General features: G+C 37.9%; 1 protein-coding gene across 1 annotated transcript in view; it reads left to right on the top strand.

Moving 5' to 3' along the window:
* Nucleotides 1-26,638, top strand: part of LOC120881450 (phospholipid scramblase 2-like) — an 83,418-nt gene that overhangs the window by 56,459 nt on the left and 321 nt on the right. The window contains exon 6 of the mRNA XM_040265154.1: nt 26,397-26,634. Coding sequence (XP_040121088.1) covers nt 26,397-26,634 — 238 coding nt within the window. The remainder of the gene's footprint in view (nt 1-26,396; nt 26,635-26,638) is intronic.

Here is a 26,638-nt window from a genome sequence, read left to right as displayed (position 1 = left end):
GCAGGCTGCGGACCGGCCCATCCCCTGCCAGACACAGGAAAGCAGGCGAGGGGCAGCCAGAGCCGGAAAGGGGCAATCTCGGCCCCAGAGAGGGATCCTCTACCAAACTGCAAGCAGGCTCCCAGTCGCTAACCAAGACTTCTTGGGATTCTGGATGGTTGACATCCACCGGAGGGTCGCAGCCAGAGATCAGCTCCCCAGAAGAGACACAGGGCACACCTGAGACAGGCGTGCCCGCTGCCACCCAGGAAACTGAGCAGCTGGGACTGGGGACGTGATAAGACACACTCCCCACACGGGGAGACTGTGCTCACCAAGCATCTGGTTGCCTGAGCTGCTTGGACCTGGGAAGGGCACAAAACGCAGGCCCAACTGAGACTACACCTTTGTGGAGTACTCAGAAACTCAACTTGAGCAGCTTAGACCTGGGAAGTGCACACAAACCAGGGCCCACCTCAGAGGGAGGAATATGGCAAACAAATATCGCTGGCATGTGTGGGGAGTGCTCTCAGTGTTTCGGCTGCACAGGGTTTGCCACCACTCATGGTGCTTGCACTTTCCCAGTCTACACTTCTCAGGCTCTACGTTGCTCTGCTGGGGAACTGTCTAAGGCGGACCCTGAGCCTAAATAAGTGAAACTTTCGTCCCCTCATGTCAGGGCGGAAATTAGACACTGAAGAGACCAGCAAACAGAAGAAGCTAAAATAAACAGAGGGAACCACTTTGGAAGTGGTGGGTGCAACAGATTAAAACCCTGTAGTTAGCACCAACTACATTGGAAGGGGCCTATAGATCTTGAGAAGTATAAGCCATATCGAGGAACTATCTGAACTGAACTGACCCCACACTGCCCACAACAACTCCAGAAAAAGTTCCTAGATATAGTTTTACTATTATAATTTTATAAATTAAAAAAATTAAGTCCTCTATTACTCCTTTAATTTTCATTTTTGTAACCTACTATTACCTTGCAAAAAAAGACCCTATTTTTAAAGAAAATTTCTTATATATATTTTATCATTTTTGTGACTTTGTTTTATTTTTTTAATATTGTATTTTTGAGAGTCTAACCTCTACTCTAGATCTTTAATCTTTGCTTTTTGGTATTTGTTATCAATTTTGTACCTTTAAGAGCCCAATCTTCAGTACCCATTTTTACTTGGGAGTGTGATTACTGGCTTGATTGCTCTGTCCTCCTTTTGAATCTCCTATTTCTCCACCAGGTCGCCTCTATCTCCTCCATAAACCTTCTTTTCTCTACCCAACTCTGTGAATCTCTTTGTGTGTTCCAGGCTGTGGAGAACACTTAGGGAACTGATTACTGGCTGGATCTGTCTCTCTCCATTTGATTCCCCTTTTTCTCCTCCTGGACACCTCTGTCTCCTTCCTCCCTCTTCTTTTCTCTGTGTAACTTTGTGAACCTCTCTGAGGGGTCCAGACTGTGGAGAGCACATAGGGAATTGATTAATGGCTAGCTTGCTCTCTCCCCTTTTGATTCCCCTTCTTCTCTTCCTGGTCACATCTATCTCCCTCCTCCCTCTTCTCCTCTCCATGTAACTCTGCCCACCTCTCCAGGTGTCCCTCACTGTGGAGAAGCTTTTCATCATTAACCTAGACGTTTTATCATTGGTGCTGTATAGATGGAGAAGTCTTGAGGTAACTGTAAGAATAAGACTGAAAACCAGAGGCAGGAGGCTTAAGTCTCAAAGCTGAGAACACCAGAGAACTCCTGACTCCAGGGAACATTAATTGATAAGAACTCATCCAAAAGCCTCAATACCTACACTGAAACCAAGCACCACCCAAGAGCCAACAAGTACCAGAGCAAGACATACCACACAAATTATCCAGCAACGCAGGAACATAGCCCTGAGCTTCAATATACAGGCTGCCTGAAGTCACACCAAACCCATAGACTACTCAAAACTCACTACTGGACACTATATTGCACTCCAGAGACAAGAAATCCAGCTCCACCCACCAGAACACTGACATAAGCTTCCCTAACCAGGAAACCTTGACAAGCCACCTGTCCAACCCTACTCACAGAAGGAACCTCCACAATAAAGAGGAGCCACAAACTGCCAGAATACAGAAAAGCCACCCCAAACACTGAAATCTAAACAAGATGAAAAGGTAGAGAGATACTCAGCAGGTAAAGGAACATGATAAATGCACACCAAACCAAACAAAAGAGGAGGAGATAGGGAGTCTACTTGAAAAAGAATTCAGAATAATTATAGTAATAATGATCCAGAATCTTGAAAACAAAATGGAGTTAGAGATAAATAGCCTGGACAGAAGGACTGAGAAGATGCAAGAAAGATTTAACAAGGACCTAGAAGAAATAAGAGAGTCAATATATAATGAATAATGCAATAAATGAGATAAAAAACACTCTGGAGGGAACCAACAGTAGAATAATAGAGGCAGAAGACAGGATAAGTGAGGTGGTAGATACAATGGTAGAAATAAATGAAGCAGAGAGGAAAAAAGAAAAAAGAATTAAAAGAAATGAGGACAATTTCAGGGACCTCTGTGACAATGTTAAACACCCCCAAATTTGAATCATAGGAGTCCCAGAAGAAGAATACAAAAAGAAAGGCCATGAGAAACTACTTGAGGAGATAATAGTTGAAAACTTCCCTTAAATGGGGAAGGAAATAGCCACCCAAGTCCAAGAAACCCAGAGAGTTCCAAACAGGATAAACCCAAGGCAAAACACCCCAAGACACATTAATTAAATTAACAAAGATCAAACACAAAGAACAAATATTAAAAGCAGCAAGGGAAAAACAACAAATAACACACAAAGGGATTCCCATAACAATAACAGCTGATCTTTCAATATAAATTCTTCAGGCCAGAAGAGAATGGCAGGACATACTTAAAGTGATGAAAGAGAAAAACCTACAACCCAGATTACTGTATCTAGCAAGGATCTCATTCAATATGAAGGAGAAATCAAAAACTTTACAGACAAGCAAAAGCTGAGAGAATTCAGCACCACCAAACCAGCTCTTCAACAAATGCTAAAGGATCATCTCTAGACAGGAAACAGAAAGTGTATAAACTTGAACCCAAAACAACAAAGTAAATGGCAATAGGATCATACTTAGCAATCATTACCTTAAATGTAAATGGGTTGAATGCCCCAACCAAAAGACAAAGACTGGGTGAATGGGTACAAAAACAAGACCCCTATATATGTTGTCTACAAGAGACCCACCTCAGAACAAGGGACACATACAGACTGAAAGTGAAGGGCTGGAAAAAGATATTCCAAACAAATAGAGACCAAGAGAAAGCAAGAGTAGCAATACTCGTATCAGATAAAATAGACGTTAAAATAAAGGCTGTGAAAAAAGACACTACATAATGATCAAAGGATCAATCCAAGAAGAATATATAACAATTATAAATATATACGTACCCAACATAGGAGCACCACAATAAATAAGGCAAATGCTAACAAGAATGAAAGGGAAATTAACAATAACACAATAATAGTGGGAGACTTTAATACCCCACTCACACCTATGGACAATTAAACAGAAAATTAACAAGGAAACATAAACTTTAAATGATACAATGGACCAGTTAGACCTAATTTCTATCTATAGGACATTTCATCCCAAAACAATGAATTTCACCTTTTTTTCTCAAATGCACATGGAACCTTCTCCAGGATAAATCACATCCTGGGCTATAAATCTAGCCTTGGTAAATTCAGAAAAATTGCAATCATTCCAAGCATCTTTTCTGACCACAGTGCAGTAAGATTAGATCTCAATTACAGGAGAAAAACTATTAAAAATTCCAACATATGGAGGCTGAACAACACACTGCTGAATAACCAACAAATCACAGAAGAAATTTTTTAAAAAATCAAAATATGCATAGAAATGAATGAAAATGAAAACACAACAACCCCAAACCTATGGGACACTGTAAAATTAGTGCTAAGGGGAAGATTCATAGCAATTCAGGCTTACCTCAAGAAACAAGAAAAAAAATCAAATAAATAACCTAACTCTACACCTAAAGCAACTAGAAAAGGAAGAAATGAAGAACCCCAGGGTTAGTAGAAGGAAAGAAATCTTAAAAATTGGGGCAGAAATAAATGCAGAAGAAACAAAAGAGACCATAGCTAAAATCAACAAAGCTAAAACCTGGTTGTTTGAGAAGATAAATAAAATTGAAAAGCATTAGCCAGGCTCATCAAGAAACAAAGGGACAAGAATAAAATCAACAAAATTAGAAATGAAAATGGAGAAATCACAACAGACAACACAGAAATACAAAGGTTCATAAGAGACTACTATCAGCAATTATATGCCAATAAAATGGAAAACTGGGAAGAAATAGACACATTCTTAGAAAAGTATAACTTTCCAAAACTGAACCAGGAAGAAATAGAAAATCTTAACAGACCCATCACAAGCATGGAAATAAAAACTGTAATTAGAAATCTTCCAGCAAACAAAAGCCCAGGACCAGACAGCTCACAGCTGAATTCTACCAAAAATTTAGAGAAGAGCTAACACCTATCCTACTCAAACTTTTCCAGAAAATTGAAGAGGAATGTAAACTTCCAAACTCATTCTATGAGGTTACCATCACCCTAATACCAAAACTAGACAAAGATGCCACAAAAAAGAGAAAAGTACAGGCCAATATCACTGATGAACATAGATGCAAAAATCCTTAACAAAATTCTAGCAAACAGAATCCAACAACACATTAAAAAGATCATACATCATGACCAACTGGGCTTGATCCCAGGGATGCAAGGATTCTTCAATATCTGCAAATCAATCAATGTAAAACACCACATTAACAAATTGAAAGATAAAAACCATATGATTATCTCAATAGATGCAGAGAAAGCCTTTGACAAAATTCAACATCCATTTATGATAAAAACCCTCCAGAAAGCAGGAATAGAAGGAACATACCTCAACATAATAATAACTATATAAGACAAACCCACAGTAAACATTATCCTCAATGGTGAAAAATTGAAAGCATTTCCCCTAAAGTCAGGAACAAGACAAGGGTGCCCACTCTCACCACTACTATTCACCGTAGTTTTGGAAGTTTTGGGCACAGCAATCAGAGCAGAAAAATAAATAAAAGGAATCCAGATTGGAAAAGAAGAAGTAAAACTCTCATTGTTTGCAGATGACATGATCCTCTACATAGAACACCCTAAAGACTCCATCAGAAAACTACTAGAGCTAATCAATGAATATAGTAAAGTTTCAGGATATAAAATCAACACACAGAAATCCCTTGCATTCCTACACACTAACAATGAGAAAACAGAAAAAGAAATTAAGGGAACAATTCCATTCACCATTGTAACGAAACAAATAAAATACTTAGGAATATATCTACCTGAAGAAACTAAAGACCTATATATAGAAAACTATAAAATACTGAGGAAAGAAATCAAAGAGGACAGAAATAGATGGAGAAATATACTGTGTTCATGGATTGGAAGAATCAATATAGTGGAAATGGAATCTATATACTCAATGCAATCCCTATCAAGCTACCAATGGTATTTTTCACAGAACTAGAACAAACAACTTCACAATTTTTATGGTAATACAAAAAACCTCGAATAGCCAAAGAAATCTTGAGAAAGAAGAATGGAACTGGAAGAATCAACCTGCCTGACTTCAGGCTCTACTACAAAGCCACAGTCATCAAGACAATATGGTACTGGCACAAAGACAGAAATATAGATCAATGGAACAAAATAGAAAGCCCAGAGATAAATCCACACACCTATGGACACCTTATCTTCGACAAAGGAGGCAAGAATATACAATGGAGAAAAGACAATCTCTTTAATAAGAGGTGCTGGGAAAACTGGTCAACCATTTGTAAAAGAATGAAACTAGAACACTTTTTAATACCACATACAAAAATAAACTCAAAATGGATTAAAGATCTAAAATTAAAGACCAGAAACTATAAAATTAGAGGAAAACACTCTCTGACATGAACCACAGCAGGATCCTCTATGACCCACCTCCCAGAGTAATGGAAATAAAAGCAAAAACAAACAAATGGGACCTAATTAAACTTAAAAGCTTTTGCAAAACAAAGGAAAATATAAGCAAGGTGAAAAGACAGCCTTCAGAATGGGAGAAAATAATAGCAAATGAAGCAACTGACAAAGAATTAATCTCAAAAACATACAAGCAACTCCTGTAGCTCAATTCGAGAAAAATAAACAACCCAATCAAAAAATGGGCCAAAGAACTAAACAGGCATTTCTCCAAAGACATACAGATGGCTAATAAACACATGAAAAGATGCTCAACATCACTCATTATCAGAGAAATGCAAATCAAAACCACAATGAGGTACCATCTCACGCTAGTCAGAATAGCTGCTATCCTAAAGTCTACAAACAATAAATGCTGGAGAGGGTGTGGAGAAAAGGGAACCCTCTTACACTGTTGGTGGGAATGCAAACTAGTACAGCCACTATGGAGAACAGTGTGGAGATTCCTTAAAAATGGAAATAGAACTGCCATATGACCCAGCAATCCCACTGCTGGGCATATACACTGAGGAAACCAGAATTGAAAGAGACACATGTACCCCAATGTTCATTGCAGCACTGTTTATAATAGCCAGGACATGGAAGCAAATCCATCAGCAGACAAATGGATCAGAAAGTATATATACACAATGGAATATTACTCAGCCATTAAAAAGAATACATCTGAATCAGTTCTAATGAGGTGGATGAAACTGGAGCCTATTATACAGAGTGAAATAAGCCAGAAAGAAAAACACCAATACAGTATACTAATCCATGTATATGGAATTTAAAAAGATGGTAATGATAACCCTATAAGCAAGACAGCAAAAGAGACACAGATATATAGAACAGTCTTTTGGACTCTGTGGGAGAAGGCAAGGGTGGGATGATTTGACAGAATAGCACTGAAACACGTATATGATCATATGTGAAACAGATCGCCAGTCCAGGTTCGATGCATGAGTCAGGGTGCTCAGGGCTGTGCACTGGGATGACCCAGAGGGATGGGATGGGGAGGGAGGTGGGAGGGGGGTTCAGGATGTGGAACACATGTTCCCCCATGGCGGATTCATGTCAATGTATGGCAAAACCACTAAAAAATTGTAAAGTAATTAGCCTCCAATTAAAATAAATAAATTTAAAAAGACATATATGTGGAGTCTAGAAAAATGGTAAAGATGAATCTATTTGCAAAGCAGAAACAGAGACACATATGTAGAGAACAAATATGTGGATACCAAGGTGCTAAAGGAGGGAGGGGAAATTAGAAGATTGGGATTGACATATATACACTTTTATGTATAAAACAGATAACTAATGAGAACCCAGGGAACTCTACTCATGCCCTGTGTTGACCTAAAAGGGAAGAAAATCCAAAAAATAGGGGATATGTATATATATATAGATGATTCACTTTGTTGTACAGCAGAAACTAACAAAACATTGTAAAGCAACTACACTCCAATAAAAATTGTTAAAAGAATCTATGATGAGTGAAAGTGACCTATCTGAAAATGTTTCCTAGTTCATTTCAGCAGAATCTGAATTTTTAAGAAAGGAGATGAAAACAGAGATGGTAAGGAATGTGCTTAACATCACAGCAAAATAAGAGAAAAAAAAAAAGAGTTGTTGAGATATTTCCCAAAAGCAGGACCTATTACATAATTTGCATAAAAATGAAGTGCCACTTATTCAAGTGCCACTGAACTTTCAAGATGCCAATAGCAGCACATTAATCCAAGCACAGCTTCAAGGTCCATGAAGCCATCCCTGACCAGAGGATAGTATCACTGTATACAATGAAGCAAGATAAATCTTTCTTATTTGATCTAGAATGTAAATCATTATCTTTTAACTATAGCAAATACAGGTCTGAATCCTACCTCCATCACATATTACCAACTGAATGTTGGAAAAGTTGTGAAATTTTCCATTTCCTCACTGAAATGTGGCCATGTTAATTAAAATTTCCACTGCAAGTTCTAATACTATACATGAATTTGCACATGTGAATTTTCTTCTGGTGAATTTACAAATAATTAAATATATATCCCTTGTGGCTCTGCTGGTAAAGAATCTGCCTGCAATACAGGAGACCTGGGTTCAATCCCTGTGTTGGGAAGATCCCCTGGAGGAGGGAAAGGCTACCCACTCCAGGATTCTGGCCTGGAGAATTCCATGGACTGATATAGTCCATGGGGTCACAAAGAGTCGGACATGACTGGGTAACTTTCACTTTCAAATATATTATAAAAACTGTGCAAATTAGTGGCTTTATAACATTGATATGTTAGTTTTATAAACATAATTATGTTGACACAGTCCTTTAATTACTTTTTTTAAAAATTTCCTTCTCCATTAATGATATCCCTCATTTCAGTTGTGAGGTATCAATCACATATATTCACCATAAAGATCATTTTAAGATAAGATTTTTAGACATTTAAATAAAAGTTATATATTTAGGTTTAAGAACATAATATCATGTGCACTATATAATCTGTATATTATATTCTCCATTGTAATATTTCCATTATAATACCCCAACACTACTTTGGGGTATTCACAGACAAATTCATTTAATTTACATTGTGTTTAACAATTTACATTGTGTTTAACAAATCATTTACTAAAGCAGTTAGCATCTTGGCATAAAAATACATAAATTAACAGAACAGAATAGAGACCGGAAATAAACCTAAACAGATATGGTCAAAATTTACAAAGAAGACAAGGAAAGGATGGTCTCTTCAGTAACTGCTGTTGGGAAAACTGGACAGCCACATGCAATAGAATGAAACTGGACTACTATCTGAAACCACACACAAAAGTTAACTCAAGATGTACTGGAATATAAAGCCTGAAACTGTAAAACTCCTATTAGAAAACATAAGCAGTAAGCTCTCTGTCATCAGTCCAGATGAAGATTTTTGTATTCGACGCCAAAATGCAAAAGCAACAAAACCAAAGGTCAACAAGTGGGACTACATCAAACTAAAAGGCTTCTGCGCTGTGCTATGCTAAGTCACTTCAGTCGTGTCTGACTCTTTGCAACCCTATGGACTGTAGCCTTCCAGTCTCCTCTGTCCCGGGGATTCTCTGGGCAAGAGAGCATGGGTTGCCATGCTCTCCTCCAGGGGGTATTCCTGACCCAGGGATTGAACCCACGTCTCCTACAGCTCCTGCGTTATAGGCAGATTCTTCACCCCTTAGCCACCAGGGAACAGCAAAGGAAATTTAAAAAAATGAAAATGCAACCTAATGAATGGGAGAAAATATTTGCAAATCATATATCCAATAAAGGGTTAATATCCAAAACACATAAAGAACTCATACAACTCAATAGTAAAAACAAGCAATCCATTTTAAAAATTGGCAGAGGATCTGAATAGACATCTTTCCAAAGGCATGAAGATGGTCAATAAGCACATGAAAAGATGCCTAACATCACTTATGATCAGGGAAATATAAATTAAAACCTCAATGAGATATCACCTCACTCCTGCTAAATGACTATTACGAAAAAAGCACAAGAAATGACAGGTACTTGCAAGGCTATGGAGAAAAGGGAACTCTTGTGCACTGTTGGTCAGAATGTAAATTGATGCAACCACTATGGAAAACAATATGAAAGTTCCCAAAAACTGAAAAATAGAACTACCATATGATCTAGGAATTCCACTTCTGGGCATTTATAAAAAGAACAGAAAAACACTAATTTGGGAACGCATGTACACCTGTGGTGGATTCATGTCACTCTATGCCAAAACCAATACAGAATTGTAAAGTAAAAATTAAAAATAAATAAATAAATAAATAAATAAATAAAATAAAAAATAAAAAAATAAAAAGAACAGAAAAACACTAATTTAGAAAGATACAGGCACATTTATTTCACTGCAATGTTATTTACCCTAGCCAAGATATGGAAACAATCTAAGTGTCCATCAATAGATAAACAGACAAAAAAGATGTGAGATATATATATATATATATATATGCACACATGCAAAAGAATACTACTGAGCCATAAAAAAGAATGAAATCTTGCCATTTACAACAACATGGATAGTTCTTGAGGGGATTATACTATGTGAAATAAGTCAGACTGAGAAAGACAAATATTGATTTCATTTTTGTGTGGAATCTAAAAGAAAATAAAAACTAAACTAATAGATACAGAGAAGAGATTGAAGGGTGGGAGAAATGAGTAAAAAGGGAGTCAAGAGTTACAAACTTTCAGTTATAAAATAAATAAGTCATGGGAATGTAATGTACAGTGTGGTGACTATAGTCAATAATATTATTAATATATTGCATATTTTAAAATTGCTGAGAGTAGATCTTAGAAGTTCTGACCACAAGAAAAAAAAGTTTTGTAACTGTATGGTGACTGATTTTCCCCTGACTTATGGTGATAATCATTTTGCAATATATAAAAATATCAAATTGGCATGTTGTACACCTAAAATTGGGCTTCCCTTGTGGCTCAGCAGTAAAGAATCTGCCTATCAATGCAGGAGATGTGGTTTTCACCACTGGCTCAGGAAGATCCCCTGAAGAAGGAAATGGCAATCCACTCCAGTATTCTTGCCTGGGAAATCCCATGGAGAGGAGCCTGGCAGGCTACAAGGTCATGGGATCACAAAGAGTCAGACATGACTTAGCAACTAAACACCACCACCCAGAACTGAATAATGCTACATATAAACCATACCTTAATTTTTTTTAAGTAAAAATAAATTACTTATATTTTAGCTTTAATTCTTATGCAGAAAAACGAACGTTGTCTTGACTGTGGACCCCTCTCTCTCTCTCTAGGTTGTCTCGTAACTTTCTTTTTTGTTTCCAGCTATGTTTTAGAGAACTAGCTTTTTCATAACATCATTAAAAACTGAAACCACAACTTCAATTATTTAACTTCCTGAGTAAGATCACTGTTATGCTCTCTCTATTAAAAAGAGAAAGCAGAAGGGTACAGAATACCTCTCCCAACACCCAACCCCATGGTCCAAGCACATCTCCCTAGAAAACTGCAAAAACAAGAACTCACACTCCTACTGAACTGTCTGTGAATTCCCACCTACATTATGCGATGTTTGCTCCTGTGTGCTCTGTGCCCTGAGCCTTTGAATACAACTCTTATTTAAATCATTGTGGGATAACAAGGGCAAGAATTACTCATCTTACTAGTGAGAAGCACAAAGGCAGATGAATGAAGTGAAATATCCAAGGTCACAAATCTAGTGATCAAAATTGATGTGGCAATTGACCTTCCTATTACAGAAAAAATCATCAGTGATGTAAACTTCTTAAGAATAATATCCAACATATTACTCGAAACCAGATCCTGCAACAAACACTTTTCATTCATTGACATATTTAATCTTACAACAAATCTCTAGGACAGATACTAATACCATCCCCTTTGTACAGTGAAAGAAACTAAAGCAAAAGAAAATTTAGTGACTTCTTCAAGGTCATTTTACTACTAGGTAAGTTGCAAAGCTGGAGTTCAAATCTAGGTGGTCTAGGTCTAGAGTACATGTGGCTCAGGAACTCTTTCCCAGTGATGAGAGAGTTGCCCAACTGTGCCTGTTCTGCATCATACAAGGTCAGGGTGTTGTGCAGGGGAACCAAGGATGCCTTTGTAGAATTTTTATATTTCTGAGATTTTTCTCTGGAATTAGCTGATAGGCTATATACATAAAACAAATATTTCAGTTGTATAGCATTCTAATTTTTTGAAATGTAAACACAACATCTTTTTGGATATACAGAACAGTACAGTAGCATCTCCTAGCCATGGATGTTGCCATAGCCAGAACTCTGAAATACAGGCCTAATAAATCTGAGAGGGTGAGAAGGATTATATAAGTTTTCTTGACCTGAAAATCATGATGTAACCACCTCTGGCTTCTGAAGTAGAGAGTTTATATTCTAATCTGATGTATTCAAAGTATGAGAAATGCAAAAGAGATAGTCTGAAAATTCATATATTTATAATGATGGTTATTATAAAATATTTCCTTTAAATAATTACTTATAAAATGTTCTTCATTTAGAATTATTTTTAAAGACATATGTTTTGTAGCATTAAAATACTTCTCCACTATTTTCTTGCTAGCATGAAACTCAGTCATCTCAGTTTATCCAAATAAATCATTTTAGTTTTGGTCAGACCTTGCAGAATAAGGTAAATATTCAACAGGAATATAAATACCATATATTAGATATTGTCAGGTCATGGCTGAAAAACTCAGTCTAATTTTGTGGTAGATGCAATAAAATTTCTCACATTTTTTCTATGTCCAAGAATATTCTTATTTTGTTGGCATACCCTTGAAGATAAATGTAAAGGAAACTTATCTCTGGATGGTTATTGTGGCAATGGAAAGGAAATTACCCTACCATCTGACATAGATATGTTTAACAGCAATACATTCATTGTGTTAGAGGGTCTTCAAAATGCATCTTAAACGAACTTAAACATTGTCATCTTAATATAATTAACACAAAGTGAAAATGAGAGAAATGGAGCAAGCCATGTGTCTCTAGTCCCAGTGCTTTTGCTATTCTGTCAGCTCTTCCCTTGGCCTTCACCTGCTGGCCTACCAGAAAAATGACATTAGAACTATTGCCCAAAGTAGACCACAATCAGCTAGATAAATCTAAACATGGTGTCTACTAAACATAAGATATTTAAATAGGACCCAGAGTTTCACACAGTTCATTCAGCAACTGAGAGAATTACTGTGCAGAAAATCTGCAAGGATGTAGACGAGCTGAAGAACACAACCAACAGGGAATAACTGACATATAAAGAACACTCCAGCAAACAACAAAAAAATACACATTCTTTCACCAAGATAGACCATATTTTTGATCATAAATAAATCACAACAAATTAAAGAGTTGAAATCTACAGAACATGTTTCTGATTATAATGGAAACAACTAGAAATAAACAGAAAAGAGAAAAACCTCTGAACATTTAGAACATAACACACTTCTAAATAACAAGACATAGAAAGTATACATGGAACTGAATGAAAATAAAGAAGCAATGTATTAAAATATGCAGGATGCAGCTAAAACAGTGCTGAGGGGAAATTTTACAGTAGTGTGTGTGTGTGTGTGTGTGTGTGTGTGTATGTGTGTGTGTACACGTGCAATCATTACTGACTCTTTGCAACCCCATGGACTCTAGCTGGCCAGGTCCCTCTGTCCCTGGTATCTTCCAGGCAAAAATACTGAAGTGGGTTGCCATTTCGTCCTCTAAGGGATCTTCCCAACCCAGAGATCAAACCTGGATCTAAGTCTCCTGCAATGACAGCCGGATTCTTTACCACTGAGCCACCTGTTAAAATTTTATATTACAGAAGACGAAAGATCTCAAGTTAATAATATAAGTTTCTACCTCAAGAAATTAGATAAAGAGAGGCAAAACAAGCCCAATGCAAGCAGAAGGAATGAAGAGGGTGAAAAGACAAGCTACCCACTAAGAGAAAATATTTGCAAACTACATATCCAACCAAGAACCACAGAATACATAAAGAACTCTCAAAACTCAACAGTAAAAAAATAATACAATTAAAAAATGGTAAAAGACATGAACAGATAGTTCACAGAAGAAGATATACAAACAGCAAATAAGTTTATGAAAAGATGTTCAACATCATTAGCTATTCAGTTCAGTTCAGTTCTGTTGCTCAGTCGTGTCCGACTCTTTGCGACCCCATGAATCGCAGCACTCCAGGCCTCCCTCTCCATCACCATCTCCCGGAGTTTACTCAGACTCACGTCCATTGAGTCCGTGATGCCATCCAGCCATCTCATCCTCGGTTGTCCCCTTCTTCTCCTGCCCCCAATCCCTCCCAGCATCAGAGTCTTTTCCAATGAGTCAACTCTTCGCATGAGGTGGCCAAAGTACTGGAGGTTCAGCTTGAGCATCATTCCTTCCAAAGATATCCCAGGGTTGATCTCCTTCAGAATGGACTGGTTGGATCTCCTTGCACTCCAAGGGACTCTCAAGAGTATTCTCCAACACCACAGTTCAAAGCATCAATTCTTCGGCACTCAGCCTTCTTCATAGTCCAACTCTCACATCCATACATGACCACAGGAAAAACCATAGCCTTGACTAGCTGGACCTTAGTCGGCAAAGTAATGTCTCTGCTTTTGAATATACTATCTAGGTTGGTCATAACTTTTCTTCCAAGGAGTAAGCGTCTTTTAATTTCATGGCTGCAATCACCATCTGCAGTGATTTTGGAGCCCCGAAAAATAAAGTCTGACACTGTTTCTACTGTTTACGCATCTATTTCCCATGAAGTGATGGGACCGGAAGCCATGATCTTCGTTTTCTGAATGTTGAGCTTTAAGCCAACTTTTTTGCTCTCCTCTTTCATTTTCATCAAGAGGCTTTTTAGCTCCTCTTCACTTTCTGCCATAAGGATGATGTTATCTGCATATCTGAGGTTTTTCATATTTCTCCCGGCAATCTTGATTCCAGCTTGTGTTTCTTCCAGTCCAGCGTTTCTTATGATGTACTCTGCATATAAGTTAAATAAGCAGGGTGACAATATACAGCCTTGATGTACTTAGGGAAATGTAAATTGAAACCACTATCTACCTATCAGAATGGCTAAAATAAAAATAGTTAGCACGCAGAACATTGGCAAGAATCCAGAGAAAACACATCACTCATACACTGCTGGTGGGAATGTACAATGATATACTAGACCCTCTGGAAATATTTGGCAGTTTCTTATAAAACAAAACAGGCAATTATCATAGAACCCAGAAATTTTCAGCTCAGGTATTTCTCCCAAAGAAATAGAAATTTATTTTCATGCATAAGTCATAGCAGCTTTATTCATAACAGCCCCAAACTGAAAATAGTCCAGATGTCCGTCAGTTGATGACTAGTTCAACTGCAGTACATTCGTAACAGGCAATACTACTCAGCAATAAGAAGAACAAATCATTGATACATGCACCTTGGGTAAAAAAATATCAGTCCCCAAAGGTCACATATGTATGATTCCATTTATGCAACAATTTTTAAATGACAACTTTTCAGAAGTGGAGGTCAGAGTCCTGGTTTCCAGAGTTAGCATAGGAGAGAAGATGTATGGAGAAACTAGAGCGAGGTTGGTATGGTCATACAAGGGCAACTTGATGGATTCTTATGCTCTGGAATGTTCCATATCATGACTAAGGTGCTAGATACACAAACCAACAACTGTGATAAAATTACATACAACTCAATCCCCCTCCAACACATATGTGTACACACACACACATACATACACACACCAGTGGAGAATAAAGCTGGAGAAACCTAAATAAATTCAATTATATCAGTCAATATCCTTGCTGTAATACTATACTAAGTTTACAAAATGTGACAGGTGGGGGAATTAAGTAAAGTGTTTAAGGGATTTCTCTATTATTTTGAAGCAACTACATGTGAACCTACAATTATCTCAATAAAATTCAATTAAAAAATGATACATGTAAATATTTCTCCCAGAAACTACCCCCAGGAACTCTAAAGTCAGATTAGCCATTGGATTGTTGCCAGAGAAAAACTGTATAAAAACTCCCCAAGCCAGTGCTACCTCCTGACCATACTCACTAACTCATCTAAACTATTAAACAATCTTATGAGAAACTGTGGGCTTCCCAGGTGGTGCAGTGGTAAAGCATCTGCCAGTCAATGCAGGAGACACAGATGTGGCTATGATAATTAAGCCTATGGATCAAGGTATGCCAGGCTCCTGAAAGGGTTCAGAGCTCTGAAGTTGTCTGTAAATGACTATGTTTTTTCTAACCAGTATGCATTGTTTATCATAGCACAATCCAGTGGTTTTGAGAAGTTGGGACTTGGCAGAGTGTGCTAATTCCCTGTGACATAATGACTTCTACTATGACTTGGCACAGACCAAACTGAGGTCAAAATGAGCAGCTCTTTTCCAATATTTTTGGAAGAGACACTGACAAAACCCTCCTTTCTTTTGACAAAGCTTATTACCCAAGTGATAAATGCAGAGATACACGAGCTAAAGCCCCCTTGTTAGCAAAAAGCAAACAAAAGAGATTACATATTTTTTTTCTAACTGGACAATTTTTAGCTTCAGAAGCTTTGAAAAATACACATAAATGTGTTTTTGATGATGGGGAAAAGGTAGGAAAAGACCAGTTTCAACAACAGAAGGTAGGAGAAGATTACACATTAAGTTTGAGACATATAAACAATAACACAAGTGATGAAGTTCTTCCTTCAAAATCAGCAGGGGAAAGACAAGGAGCAAGAAGATAGAATTGTTGGTTTCACCAAAATACTACAGCTGGAAGAAGTACTTAATTTCTGGGCCCTACATCAGAATAATTAAGTCAGGGTCTCTGTACATACAGTCTGGATTTTAATAAATTTCTCCAGACTAAGGTACAGACACATTTGCGAACCATGGTTCTAGACTGATGTAAGGCTCAAATGTATTTCCCATGTGGAGCTTAGAAGATACCCCAGTATACACCCAGCAAACTACTCTTATCTAATGTAGTTTGTCTACCAAAATCTCAGAACACACTATGAGTGCTGCAGAAAGATAACAAAGCAAACATCAGTTATATACAACTTGACTGCACTATTTTATAAGTTGGTTCAAAAATAAATTTGTCTATACCTATAGGGTGATTCTTTCAACTGAGGAGTTTTTTAAAAAAGAGAGAACAGATCTGTAGTCCTATATGAATATAAAAAATCTATATAATTGAATTTGGTCTAGTGGGAGTCTGAATTTTAGGCTGAAGACATGCTAAACCTCACTCTATAAAAAATCTTGCTTGAGTTCAGAAAGTAAGTTAATGGCAGAGTCCTAACAAAAACCCTTTTTACTATACTTGGCTATAAGTATAGTAGCAAGTAAGTTGTTGGGGAAAGTGCTACATTAATTTTAGTCTAAGTTTTTATCTGGGTTTTTTAAATTCACTGTCCACATTATCTTAGAGATAATGTTAAATGAAGAGAGAAAGAATCAAGAGGTGAATAAAAGGAGAAAGTAAACATTTTCTTGGGTCTTCATCAGCTCAAGAGGATTAAGCTTCGGATTATTCTGTGAGAAGTTTAACTATGTTCAATACATTTCCAAAATATATTCATATATACTATTTCATCTGATTCAAATTCTTTCACAGCAAAGTGTTTGTATAGGTGTTGAGTCCAGCTCAACAAGGCATGGTTTCTGAAAGCACGGCACGGTTTCTGAAAGCACGGCACGGTTTCCCGAAAGCATGGCGCGGCAAAAGAATGAGAAAGACACAAGAATTGAAAGTGAGGATCAGGGGACCGACACCGTTCTGAGGTGAAGGTGCCCAATCTGATCAAGTCAGCTTTATTGTATGTTTTCAGGCAGGGGAGTACGTGCAAGCGAGAGAGAACAGGCTCTCAGAAGCATATGGAGCCATATGGCTGTCAAAGATAGGCTAGGCATGTAACATAAAGATTTACTTTTATCTAATGACTTATGTTTCTGTCTAAAAAACAAAGCTCCAGACACAAAAAAATATCTGACTCAGAGATGCCAGGTCACGGAACAACCTGATGATGGCTTTCCACCTCCGGGCACACATTGTGCTTTCAAGATGTTTTTCTGTTTCCTCTGGACTTATTCCGAGAGTCATATGTCTTGAGGCATCTGGTCAGCAGATTAATAATGTTTTTGCATGCCTTTCCTAGGGTCTGCTTTTTCTCTCTTGTACTTGTTTCCTCATAGGTGTGTGTCCCAGTCAAATCTGACTCTTTGCAACCCCATGGACTATGGCCAGCCAGGCTCCTCTGATCATGGAATTTCTCAGGCAAGGATATTGGAGTGGGCTGACATTTCCTCCTCCAGGGGATCTTCCTGACCCAGGGATCAAACTCACATCTCTTGCATTGGCAGGCAGATTCTTTATCATTGCTTTATTTAAACACATTTGGTATCCATAGGATCTTTAATCTATTCTTTTATCCTCCATTTTGCATCATCATTGTCTAGTTATATTTTTAAGTTTTAACAATTTGTATTCTTCCTTCACAACATTCATTCCCATGGAATTTCAACATGGATGAGAGAATTCAAGACTCTTACCCCCAACAACTTACTTCCGCTTTCTCCACAAGTATAAGACAGTACAATATTTCTCAGGCTTCTTCCTCCAGAAACCAGTGCCAACAGTACTTATGTGACCTATGAATGGGTACCATACACACTCTCACAGAATGCATTCTACAGGAAAATGGATATCAGAAATTTATTTTTAAATTTTTCTTTTTTTAGTTCTGAAAAGATGGTTGATCTTCCAAGTACTGGTTTTGTCAGATTTGCTTGAAATCTTTTTTTCCCTTTCAAGATTTACACCAAACTTTTATCTTTTACATTCTTTGATAAGCCTTCCCATTTTTCTTCTGGCCTTTTCTCTGACTTTTTGATACATGTACATTAGAGGATTTAACCAGTTTTGACCCAATGTCTTTGTATCTTATTTTTATGAACTGTTTAACCTGTTTCAGAATTCTCTACATCCAAAATATAAAGGAACAGTATTGTACCACCCAGCTTTGATACCTTTCTTTGTTCCCTGCTGAGGAAGGAGTACCGTTATTAATATATATGGGAAGGGCATCTTCACGTAGTTCAGATTGTGTCTAGGTCATATTATAACTATATGGTATAGTCAATCCAACATTTTCTTAACCCAAACAATAAAAAACCACCACGTCTCCACTCTTCAATGAGCTTTATCATTTTTCTCATGTTAACACAGAAACCAGGGTGCTTTCTCCCTCAAGGTCCTCTCTGACCTACATCTGCCCATTTGCACAACTTGACAACTTTCACCACAAACATGTTATACCCCCAAATCAGTCATCACTGTTAGTAGTTCTTTTGCAAAATATGGTTGCTGTAAATTTTGTTTAGTTGGTTGTTTACAGTCTAGTTCAATTCTCTTGAATGTGCCATAAAGAGAGGAAATTTGTTCTCTCAGGTCTTGAGGTTGTTTGGAACTCAACAGTGTGGACATGCACCACTTTTCTTCTGAAACATTCTTTAGCATAAACAACTTAACTTTGTGGTTTTGTTATTGTTTCATTGCTTTCTTCTAATGCTTTATACCACAGAATTAATTTAATTTTATTCCCCTCCCCTCTCTTAACTCAGTCCTGATTGTCCAAGAACTGAAATTTCTCTTTTGATGCCTCAGAAACTTTATGGATTTCGGCAAACCCATATTTCTTACAATTGTTTCAAGAGCTAGGGGAGTAACCACTGACAATGAAGAAGTCTTTTATCTTCATATAGATGAACAGATTAACTGTTTTCAGATAGCCTAGAACAAGTCCAAAATTTGTACACAAGAAACATTTTAGTGTACTCTTCCATTGGAGGGAAAGTGTTGTGTCCAAAAATTTTGCAGAAATTGTTGATTTTTCTAAAATCTTATCAGAAAAGGTGACCAAGTAAGACACAGAAGTAATGTAACTAGCAAGCTAGAAAGGTCCAAAACAGAAGTGTTCTTTCCAATGTTACATTAAAAAGGCTTCATCTGAATAACTATTTGATTGTGACATATTCAGCAACTTCCCAGGTGGCTCACTGATAAAGAATCTGCTGCCAACACAGGAGACATGTGCTTTTTCCCTGGGTCAGGAAGATTCCCTGGAGAAGGAACTGGCAACCTACTCCAATATTCTTGCCTGGGAAATCCTATGGACAGAGGACCCTGGCAGGCTACAGTTCATGGTGTCACAAACTATCAGACTCGACTTAGCAACTAAACAAAAAGCAAAATTCAGCATTACTTATTAATCACCTAATGGGCCAAACTGGATTACTCGCTGGACACAAATTTGAAGAAGCTGCCCTCATGGGGCTTGCAGTCTTTTCGGTTTTAGTCTTCACAAAGATTCTTTGAAACATGAGGGTTGGTATTATTATGCCAATAATAACTAAGAATAAAGAATCAATATCTTGCCCATGGTCCAACTAAAAGTTAGAGGTGATTTAAAATCAGTTTCTACCCAAGCCCATTAAAAGTGCTGGTAAATATCTGAAGCATATTACTTTGAAGAAAGGTCAAAGTTTTACTTGCTCAGGGCAACTTACTGGGCTGTCCTCATTTCTGCCCCTAGAGGAATAAGTAATGATAAAACTGTCTTAAGCTAATAGAGATAGGTGTTGAAACTCACTTCTGATATATATAGTTGTCATTATGTGGACATATGAATGAATAAAAGAAATGAATTAAATGGCTCAGAGGTTAAAGCGTCTGCCTGCATTGCAGGAGACCTGGGTTCAATCCCTGGGTCGGAAAGATCCCCTGGAGAAGAAAATGGCAACCCACTCCAGTATTCTTGCCTGGAGAATCCCATGGATGGAGGAGCCTGGTGGGCTACAGTCCATGGGATTGCAAAGAGTTGGACATGACTTCACTTTCACTTTCACTTTCAATACAATTGCATTTCATTCAATTTATCCTATACATCAGAAACTAATCCCATAAATATTTTATTAGTCAGAGTTCTTCAGAGAAAAAGAACCAACAGTGTGTCGTGCTCAGTATATGAAAGAGAAAGAGACTGAGATTGACTTATTAGGGGTCACATGATCATGGAGACTGAGAACTCCCATGATTTGCAGTCTGCAAGGTGAAGATCCAGGAAAAGGGGATAATGTAATTTAATCTGAGTCCAAAGGCTTGAGAATGAGGGAAGATGATGTTATAAATCCCAGTTTGAGGGCAGGACAAGATGAGATGTTGCTGGGAGCCACCATGGGAGATCCCACCCATGACAAGGTCATGTGGAAGAGAACTGTTAAGCAAGGCTTCAGAACTCAAGGGGCTCCCTAGGCTTTCTCGAGCATCTACCCCAAAACCAGAATCTGTCTGTTTTACACCAACTCCTCTGACATTAACAGGGGGCTAACCCTGACCACCTTTCTTTGGAGAAAATCAACTTAGGGCTATAGCTAATAAGTCTCCTGGACATGAGAGGAATATTTCAAATCACACCCCCTCTGTTAGCATTCTAGCTTGCTCAGCAGGTATATCCAGACTCTTACAGCTACACATGTGATCATTTACAGCCTCCCAACTGTGAGAGGCACGGAAAGCCTAAAACATAGAGCCTTTGAAAGAGTTAAAAGTTATTAGAGTAGTGCTGGTGTAGGATTTCATTATTGGGCCAATGCTTGTTGCTAAGTTCCCATATCTCTTACCCACTGTGCACCTGGGAATGCATTTGTTAACATAGTGAGAATGTAAGAAAAACAAGTGAAGCCTTGAATTTAACCACATTAGATCTTTGAGCTAATTGGTTCTTTCTTGTAACTCACTACACCTTTACTCTGTGAAAAATGTAACTCTGGCATTTTCTGAAGCTGACATAGATTAGAAATATAACGAAAAAACACTTTGAGGGAAAATAAGTTTTCTGGTTGAGCAGCCTTTATCAAAAGAGGGTCATATAATGTTCACAGGCCTCCAAGGCCAGAAGATACCGTACACAACATCATTTGTGGGAAAAGTATGCAGAAAAAATCCTGGTTTTGATAAGAGCAAAACTGCTGGAATGTTTGGGCTGACTCTGTATGACCTTGCATCTTTCATTTCCCTCTATGTATAAGACAAGGTATAAAAGTACCTTTTGAAAAATAAAGCTTTTGGGCCTCACTCATCGAAATAGCTTGGTCACCCCGTGTTTTTTCTTCTCTCTATCTTTCTTTCTCTCTCCGTCTCCCTCTCTTTTTCAGGCTGATCCCTTGGAGCATAGAGGCTCCCTGCATTCACTTATCTGCCCAGGTTTCTAAGACCTGAAAGGGAAGATAAACCAAAGAATATCAGCCTCTTTCTCTCCTCTATTTTCTTTTCTTCAACATTCTTTCCTTATCTCTCTCTCTAAATCAATCAAAATCGCTGACGCCATTCCTCCTTCGGGTTTCCCTGGATCCTGCGGGGGCTGGACCCCGGCAAGATGTCCTATCTTAAGTAGTGAGGCAGGAAAAAAAAAAGGGCACATTCCTCCTTTCTCTACCTTTTGTTCTGTTCAGGCTCTCAACAGATTAGATGATGCCCATCCACACTGAAGAGGGCAATTTGTTTTGCTGAGTCCATCAATTCAAATGCTAATTTCATAAAACAACACTTAAACTCTTAAACAACACACTCAGAAATAATGTTTAATCTGGGCATCCTATTGCCAATAAAGTTGACACATAAAAGTAACCATTACACTTAGACTCCCATATTTGATAAAAGGTACGTGTATCCAAATATTCATTGCAGCATGCAGCTTTTAATATTTAAAAGCTTGCCAACTTCGATATATTAGCAATTTACTCTTTGATTATTGACTTAAAAATATAATTGCAAAAGCCATCACACTATTTGGGTTTCACAGTATTATTTTTTGAAAGATAATACATGTGAGTTGTAGAAAAAAATCAAGTCCATGAATTTATGAATGGATAAGTAAATGTGATATAGGCATAAGTGAAATATTTGATAATAAAAATAAATGAAGTACTGATACAATGGTACAGCATGGATGACCTTGAAATTATATTAAATGAAAAAAGCTGGTCACAAAGGACCACATATTGTGTTGATCTCATTTTTATAAAAAGTCCAGACTTGGCAAATCTAGAGAGACAGAAAGTAGATTTGTTGTTGCCTAGAGGTAGGGGGGTAGCTCAAATGGTAAAATGTCTGCCTATAATGTGGGAGACCTGGGTTCAGTCCCTGGGTCAGGAAGATCCCCTGGAGAAGGAAATGACAACCCACTCTAGTATTCTTGCCTGGAAAATCCCATGGACTGAGAAGCCTAGTATGCTACAGTCCATGGGGTCACAAAGAGTCGGACACGACTGAGCAACTTCACTTTCAGGGGTAGGGGAATGGAGGAAGCAGGGAAAGGTTGGGGTGAAACGTAAAGAGGGTAGAGTTTCTTTTGAGGGTAATAAAATATTCTAAAATTGATTGTAGTAATGGTTGTACAACACTGCAGATGTATTAAAAGCAACTTTATTGTTCACTTTAAATGAATGAATTACACTGAAATAAAGTTGTTTAAAAAGTACATATGGACATATAATGAAAAGCATCTCTCTATTCCCAGTGATTTCTTTAGAGTTGATCACCTATTTTATCCTATTGTGTTCTGGATAATGTTTCAGTGCATAGATAAGTGTTTATTGATCAATTATCTATGTATCTATCCAAGTTTCCAATTCCTTTTCTCTGCTTTTTTTTTTTTTTTTTTTTTGGTCTTTTTTAGGGGGAGGTGGTATTGGCATCAACAGGGAAGGTACTTAAAACTGTTCTGTAATAGTATACATAAACTTTCTTTAATGCCAAACAATATTTCATCATACAAATGAGTCAGTCATACATCCTAAGTTATAAGGAATTATGATCATTTGTCTTAAGAATAAAAACAATCCACTGAAATAGACTTAAAATGACTCAGAATTGTAAAAGTTTTCATAAATGTTCAAGAGCTTAAAAAGATGATTATAATGAAGAAACACACTGCAAAACTCAACAGACACAGAAGATGCAATAAAGAACCAAACAGAAAGAAGAGAAATGATAAGTGTAACACACGTGAAATGGAAAAATCACTGGAGAGGCTTAACAGCAGATTGAAATAAAGGTCAAAGCTTGAAGAGAAATTCAAAGAAAATATCCAGTTCAAATAGAAGGATAAAAGAATGAAAATACAAACAAAGCCTCAGTGATCTGTGGGACAAAATCTAGAGTTCTGGCATATATTCAGTTGGATTCCTAGAAATAAGGGAAAGAATGGAGAAGAGAAATTTCAAAAAAAACTGGCTAAAATTGGGAGAGGAGGAATCAACTGACATATCCATGAAGCTAGGAGAACTCCAAGCAGGAAAGACACAAAGAAAACCACATATTTTAGACTATCTGTAAGAAAGCCAACGATATAAATATATCTTTAAAACAATGATAGCCTACTCAACATCAGATAAAAATGGAAATCAAACGGATGCTGTCTTTAAAATTTGCGGAAATACAACAATAAAACACTGCCAATATACAATTCTGTATTTAATAAGATGAATCTCAAAATGAAAGCAAAATAAATTTATTCTCAGATTAATAAAGGATGAGAGAACTTACTGTCACCAGATCTGCACTTTAAGATATTCAAAAGGAAATTTTTTAGCCCAAGGAGAGGTGCACTATGTAAAATTCAAATATCCAAGAAAGAATGAAGCACACCTGGAATTGTATATATGCGGTAAGTATAAGATCTTTTTCTCCCTTCTCTTAATACCTATGAAATAAAACTGACTCTATGCCAAAATTATAACAATGTACATGAAATTTATATATGTTCACATAAAATATGTGACAACAGTGACCTGAATGAAGGATTGAGGAACTGAAGCATGTTGCACAAATTTCTTAATTTTGTATTAAGTGATATATTAATACACTCTAAGTGGACTGTGACAAAATAGAAGCAATCAGTTAAAAATAACAACACACAACATGAAAAAGTGCAGCTAAAAACACTAAGACATGTGAAAATAAATACTTAAAAAGATATGCAGTCATCACCTGACTTACTGAAGCCAGAACATCATCAGATCCTGACTTTGTTAAAGATTTAAGTTTAGATCATCATAGCTTTGGTGCCTGTTTGTTTTATACTTTCATGGTAAAGAATCTGCCCACAATGGGGGAGACCTGGGTTCAATCCGTGGGTCGGGAATATCCCTTGGAGAAGGGAATGGCAACCCACTTCAGTATTCTTGCCAGGAGAATTCCATGGACAGAGGAGTCTGGTAGGCTACAGCCCATTGGGTCGCAAAGAGTTGGACAGGACTGAGAGACTTTCACACTATCCCTACATTTGAAAAATGTTCTGTGCAATTTCTATGAAAAAATACAGTATTTTTAAAAAGAAACTTATTCTCAAATAGCATGCATATCAAGGAAAATGGAAAATTCCAGAACTTCCCTCCCATATGCTTTCTCCTATCCAAACTTCTCTCATAGTGGGGGCAGTGCCAAGTTCTCTTCAGAGTGTAATCTATTTTTGTCCAGTTCTAATTTCTTATATGCTTTTGAGCGACTGAACTGAACTGAACTGAACTTTGAACTGTGGTGTTAGAGAAGACTCTTGAGAGTCCCTTGGACTGCAAGGAGATCCAACCAGTCCATCCTAAAGGCGATCAGTCCTGGGTGTTCATTGGAAGGACTGATGTTGAAGCTGAAACTCCAATACTTTGGCCACCTCATGCGAAGAGTTGACTCATTGGAAAAGACCCTATGCCGGGAAAGATTGAGGGCAGGAAAAGAAGACGACAGAGGATGAGATGGTTGGATGGCATCACCGACTCAATGGACATGAGTTTGGGCAGACTCCGGGAGCTGGTGACTGACAGGGAGGCCTGGCATGCTGCAATTCATGGGGTCGCAGAATTGAGCACGACTGAGCGACTGAACTGAACTGAACTGAATTTCTTACAAGATCAGGGACCCAGATTCTCCCAGTTCTCCTCAATGTGTAACCAAATAGGACGACTTCTGGTCTTCTCAGAACAGACCTCCTGCACCCAGATTCCTCAGCCACCTCTTGTCTGTAGAAAAACTTTAGCTCCTAGGCCTTCACTAAGTTCCAAATAATAAATTTAATCAGAGAGGTGAGAGAACACAGAAAGAAAAACAGTCAAGACAAACTATATAATAACGAAAGCCATTAAACAAAGTCAAAGGCCTTAAGTTCCTTGATCTCAAAGGCTATAGATAATATTCTGAGCCATATCCTTTGAGCTCTTTTGCAGAAATTGAAAACACCAGCATGTGGAAGAAGTCTACTGCACGCTGCTCGCCGGCAGGCAGACTGGCCCAGACTGGCTGGAACCAGAAGGCTGAAGATGTTGACCCCCGATTACCTCACCACCAACCAATCAGAACAATGTCCAGGAGGGGATTATCCACCCCACACCCTGCCTCCTTCACTCTGACTTTAATAACTTTTGCCTAAAGACCATCAGGGAGTTCAGATCTTTTAAGCACCGGCTGCCAAGATTGCTTGCTTGGCATTCTGCAATAAACCACTTTCCTTCACTACAACTCTGGGTCAGTAGATGGGCTTTACTACAGTGACCCAACAGCAGCTGTACTGACCCAACAGCGACAAAAAAACTGTGTTCCTTCCCCGTGGACCTCAGACCTGAACCTCAGTAGTTTCAAACCAATACTTGTGCCTAACAACCTTAATTAACAAATGCCATTTTTTCTCTCAGAAAACACAGGCAACCCTGCTCCCTTACTCCTCTTTCCTGACACCATTTCCTTGCTCCTTCCGACATCAAACTGGCCTCCTCCGACCCTGTGGAAAGGAAAACAAATGCCTGAGCCCTGAACCTCCGTTTTCAGCCAGCGCTGCATCGCCAAGACCAAGCGCGCAAGCCAACGGTCTGGGCGGGGGCGGAGGGGACGACAGGTGCAAATTAACAGCGCTTCTTTTCCTTCCTGGACTCCGTAA

This window comes from Oryx dammah, unplaced genomic scaffold, assembly GCF_014754425.2.
Source record: "Oryx dammah isolate SB20612 unplaced genomic scaffold, SCBI_Odam_1.1 HiC_scaffold_2, whole genome shotgun sequence".
In the NCBI taxonomy this organism is placed as follows: domain Eukaryota; kingdom Metazoa; phylum Chordata; class Mammalia; order Artiodactyla; family Bovidae; genus Oryx; species Oryx dammah.
The sequence above is the reverse complement of the archived record's forward strand: the minus strand, read 5'-3'. Positions and strand labels throughout refer to the sequence as shown.